At 43.3% G+C, this 4717-nt stretch overlaps 1 protein-coding gene across 1 annotated transcript; it reads right to left on the bottom strand.

The window, feature by feature from the left end:
* Positions 1–1569: 1569 nt before the first annotated feature.
* Positions 1570–4466, bottom strand: MYF5 (myogenic factor 5). The gene is made up of 3 exons (XM_059681031.1): positions 3826–4466; positions 2681–2756; positions 1570–2222 (listed from the first exon to the last, which is right to left on the bottom strand). Exons 1-3 carry the CDS (start codon positions 4324–4326, stop codon positions 2032–2034), a joined length of 768 nt encoding a protein of 255 aa, XP_059537014.1. The 5' UTR covers positions 4327–4466; the 3' UTR covers positions 1570–2031.
* Between the last annotated feature and the right edge of the window lie 251 nt (positions 4467–4717).

The raw sequence follows: 4717 nt of genomic DNA, 5'->3' as shown, positions 1-4717 counted from the left end.
GCCCGAGAAATCATTGGTCTGCTCCTGCCGAGTCACTTGGGGTGAGTTAATTAAATGTCTGAGCAAATGTAGCAGCTAATTTTTAAGTTGATAATTTTGTATGGCCTGTGAATGATTTTATAAATATCCAAATGACCCTTGGCAAAAAAAAGGTTCCCTACCCCTGCTATAGAAATATAGAAAGGAGAAAAATGTACCTAGCACAGTGTCTAAAAAAAGTGAATAACTCCAATTCATGTTGCAACTACATGTGAATCTCTATCGTGTTCTGTTAAATTCTCCTCACACTCCCAAATCATGGACAAAAAAGACTTGCCTGTGTGCTAAAAGTCAGTATTCCATACTAGACCAGCTGCTAACAGAGTGACAGTGACTACATTATTTTTTTTGTACTCAGCCTCCCCCCTCTCCCTCCCTTTATAGAATAATTTCTATTCTTTTAAGTCTTATAACTGGATAAGCTCAAGAAAAAAATCACATCAGAAAGAAGGGAAAACCTTTCTGAGAACAGTATGATTTGGCAAGCTGTAGCAGAGTCTGGCCACTTTGCTCGGTTAACAGACATAACTATAAACCCTTGGCAATTTTAAACTAATGTCCAAGTTAGAAGATGAAACAATTATTTGTAGTGCTCTCTGTGCACAGTTACTTTAGATGCTTCAACGATATTGTTTGTTTCTTTCTCTCAATGATAAACTTGTGAAAATTATCCCAATGATAATCTCAACCTAATTTTCCGCATAATTGTTCTATTTTTTCATCTGAAGTGATGAACAATAAAAGACCCACGCCCACCACACACACACACACACACACACACACACACACACACTATGCTTAATAAGATCAAAAAGGCTGTGAAAAGAAGGAAGCCAATTGCAGTTCGGTTCACTTTACTATATAGTTTGTGTATGTTTTCTTAAAAGCAGAACTTGAACAATACAAAAAAATCAGTTCAATACTTTTGAATATTTTATTGAAAACATTAATACACTAATGTATCAAGATTTTTTTCAGGCAAGTAGATAAAGTAAATATTACCTAATTCATGATTTATGATGTACTATAGGTATTAAAATAATGTAATGTTCTTTTTTGTTTAAGCAAATGTTATTGTCCTGAATAATTTCTATCTTTCTCCACACACACACAAACTGACATTATATGGTACAACACTTAAAGTGACAATTTTATTTAGCAGGCTCCCTTGAAATATTATAAAAATGGAAACATGCTTTTTTTAATTTGAGACATCAACAAGACATAAACTGAGTCCATGAGATGGTAAATATTTAGATTTATCCTCTAAGCCAACTGCTTTGTTATTTTCAGTCCTACCTTAAAGATTTTATGTCAATGACTATGCTAATTCCATTAAGGGTGTTCTTTCAAAAAATCATGAAGCAAAATATTTATTCATTTAAACAATTTTATTTATGGTGGAATTTTCAAAATGTCTTGTATCTTGAAATTATCCACAAAGTACTATTTTGTGCTTACATTAAAAAGATGGATTTCTTGTAAGAAAAGATAAAATATGTACCATTAAACAGTATTATTATCTTTTTATTTAATACTATATAACCAAAGGATAAAAACATTAAATATATTTAAATTTTCCTATAACTGATTTCCAGCTGTTCTAATGTTTTGAAGAAAAAATAAAGATCTAAACACCAGAGATAATATTTGATAAGCGATATTAATAAAAATATAATTTAAGCATTGCAACAAGCTACCTTCAATAAGTTGCTCCATATCAGAAATAATATTATTGGGACTAAGTATCTAAAGCAAAGAATAAGAATAAAAGAGCTGAAGGAGGAGAGGAAGGATGAGAAAAGATATAAGTATTAATGGCAATGGTCACTTTTTAGTTAAATACATTTCTTATAAAGTGGCAAGATAATATGTACAAATTTACAACTGAAAGGAAATCTTTATATATGAGTCGACTTGCTTTTGGACTCTTTGGGCATCCTTCTTTCTGTAGGCCCTCCTGGCAGAACTGGTGGAAACTAGATTTTTAGTTCATAGCACATGATAGATTAGCCTTGAACTAGAAGCCCCTGGAGTTGCAGGCTGTGAATCAGTGCTGGCAACTGGGGAGAGAGAGGCCGGGTGCTGCAGAGGCAATCCAGGTTGCTCTGAGTTGGTGATCCGATCCACTATGCTAGATAAGCAATCCAGGCTGGATAAGGAGCTTTTATCTGTGGCATACACTATGGACACAAAGAGAAAATCATTAAAAAGAAATTCCCAAATGTATAGCCTTGCTTATGTTGTTGCCCTTTAAACCGTAGTTCAGCTCTTTTGACACCAAGGGGTCAGCTGGTCTCAGAAAGCCTGATGTAGAAATCTTCAACAAATATCGAGCAATTCATTGGCAGTGAATGTAGGGAGTGAAAAGTCCTTCTAGTACTATTGCAAGCAAAAGTGCACGTGTGTGTATCTGTTAGGTGGATTTTGATTTTTTAAAAAGTGTGTGTGTGTGTGTGTGTGTGTGTGTGTGTGTGTGTGTGTGTGTGTGTGTGTCCCTTTTGCTCTGCCAAGAACTCTGCATAAGAACCATCAATCTATTCCCTTCCTGGATACTATGGAGAAGGAGGGACTGCTTTGACAAGTTCTAACTGGGAAGGTGAACTTGTCTTTAAACTCTTCTGCAGCCATCAATTCTTACCATTTGATACATCAGGACAGTAGATGCTGTCAAAACTGCTGCTCTTTCTGGACCAGACAGGGCTGTTACATTCAGGCTGCAATATAAGACACAAAAGAAGAAGCTTGTTTTCAGGTCTTGGCAAAAAATTCTCTGCTCTAGTGTAAGGCAGGGCTTGCCCACCAAGCTCCCTAAACTGACCACTGTCAATCACCTTCATTGCCTTGATTTAGGAAGGGTTAGCCCCACCAAACTGCAAGGGCACCGAGGTCAATCTCTGTGCTTGGACAAGAGGCAAGCAGCAGCCTGGGGGAGAGGGGTGGAGTTCAGCAGCCATGTGCATTGGGTTAACCATGCAAAATGGATTGGAGTAGAAGGAAGCCACACTAATTCAGGGAGAGAACACTTTCCCAGGGCAAAAACACATTAAAACCTGGCAGCGTTGGAGCAGACGCCCTCTGTGAAGAATGCGTCAACATCTCCTTCCAGCCAGGCCTGGGCAGAGCAGGGACCGCAGCCCATGCATGTCTTTCCGTTTCCTCATTAAGTTACAAGCTGTGGGGCAGTGGGAGCTTGAAAGAGATGTCCTTAGATGTTAGTATACGACAGGGTCCGCTGGCGGTATATTTTGGAAATAAACTGAGTGATGGTGAAATATGTGATTGATCACTCACAGCCACCTATGCCCCAGGACAACTCTCTCCTGCAATGCCCAGCTAGAACCTGCTAGGAAGTCAAAGGAAAGTCCTGTTTAACAGCTGTCTCCTGGCATCTTTCCAAATGTGGCATCTCTCTTCTCTTACAGCAGTGGTTCTCAACCTTGGCTGCACATTAGAATCACCTGGGAATCTTTTTAAAATCCTGATTTCTGGGCCTCATCCTCCGGAAATTTTGTTTCTTTGTTATGGGGTGGGGCCACAACATTAGTAACAAAGAAACAGAATTTTCGGAGGGCGAGGCCCAGAAATCAGGATTTTAAAAAGATTCCCAGGTGATTCTAATGTGCAGCCAAGGTTGAGAACCAGTCTTACAGCCACTACCATCCCACCCCCAACTGCCAACAAAATAATCACTGAACATTTAGCTGCCACACCTGGTTTAAAGGACATATAAGGAGTGTGGGGAAAGATAGGGGTGCCTGGGTAAGTACCAGAGCTGTCCCTTACCATGCCGTCGGAGCAGTTGGAGGTGGGGCTGGCGGGCTCGGAGCAGCTCTGTCCCGGCATGCCGTAGTAGTTCTCCACCTGCTCTCTCAGCAGCTCCTGCAGGCTCTCTATGTAGCGGATGGCATTCCTGAGGATCTCAACCTTGGGCAGCCTCTGGTTGGGGTTGGTCGTGGTGCACCTCTTGAGCGTCTCGAAAGCCTGGTTGACCTTCTTCAGGCGTCTCCGCTCGCGCATGGTGGCCGCCTTCCGCCTGTCCATGGTGGTGGACTTCCTCTTGCATGCCTTGCAGGCCCACATGAGGCAGTGGCCGGCCTGGTGGTGGCCCGAAGGTGCTCGCACGTGCTCGTCCTCGTCGGAGCCCTGCAGCTCTGCTTTGTGCGCCCCGAAGGCAGCCACCTGAGGCTCAAACTCGTCCCCGAACTCGCCCTCGGGGGACGGGATGCAGGAGCCGTCGTAGAAATACTCAGAAGGCGAGAACTGGCAGCCTTCCATCATGTCCATCCTCTGTGGCGACGCAGCCGGCGCACCTGGATAGCAGCGAAAGGGATGGGGAGAAACTGGAGCCTGGTGCCGCCGGGGCCCGGCAAACCCAGCGAGGCTCCCGGGTCGGTTTCTCCGGTAATTAACAAAGGCAGACGCCTGGCGGCCCGGGTCGGCCTGGCCGGGGTTAGGGCTCCTTATATATTCTTGAGGGAGGGAGGCCGGCCCCAGTGGCCAGGCACTATTAGCATATCCCACCGCAACCCCCGCCGGGGCTGTCTGGGCAAACCCCCGCCTACCCTCCAGAGACAATTTGCTGTTCGCTGCCCCTTTGACGCTAATGGTTTTACTGCCTTTCTGCCGGGCGGGGGGACGGTCCCCGACCCGCTCACTTGCACTCTCTAGATTGATT

The sequence above is a fragment of the Myotis daubentonii genome, chromosome 2 (assembly GCF_963259705.1).
Source record: "Myotis daubentonii chromosome 2, mMyoDau2.1, whole genome shotgun sequence".
NCBI lineage: Eukaryota > Metazoa > Chordata > Mammalia > Chiroptera > Vespertilionidae > Myotis > Myotis daubentonii.
Note: the sequence above shows the minus strand (reverse complement) of the source record. Positions and strands in the feature narration are given on the sequence as shown.

Excerpts from the sequence above, each read along its gene's own strand:
- MYF5 (XM_059681031.1), bottom strand. The coding sequence starts at position 4,326 with ATGGACATGATGGAAGGCTGCCAGTTCTCGCCTTCTGAGTATTTCTAC. Across the intron at positions 2,757-3,825 it reads CCAACTGCTCCGACGGCATG|CCTGAATGTAACAGCCCTGT; the intron begins GTAAGGGACAGC and ends CTTATATTGCAG. Across the intron at positions 2,223-2,680 it reads CTGTCCTGATGTATCAAATG|TGTATGCCACAGATAAAAGC; the intron begins GTAAGAATTGAT and ends TTGTGTCCATAG.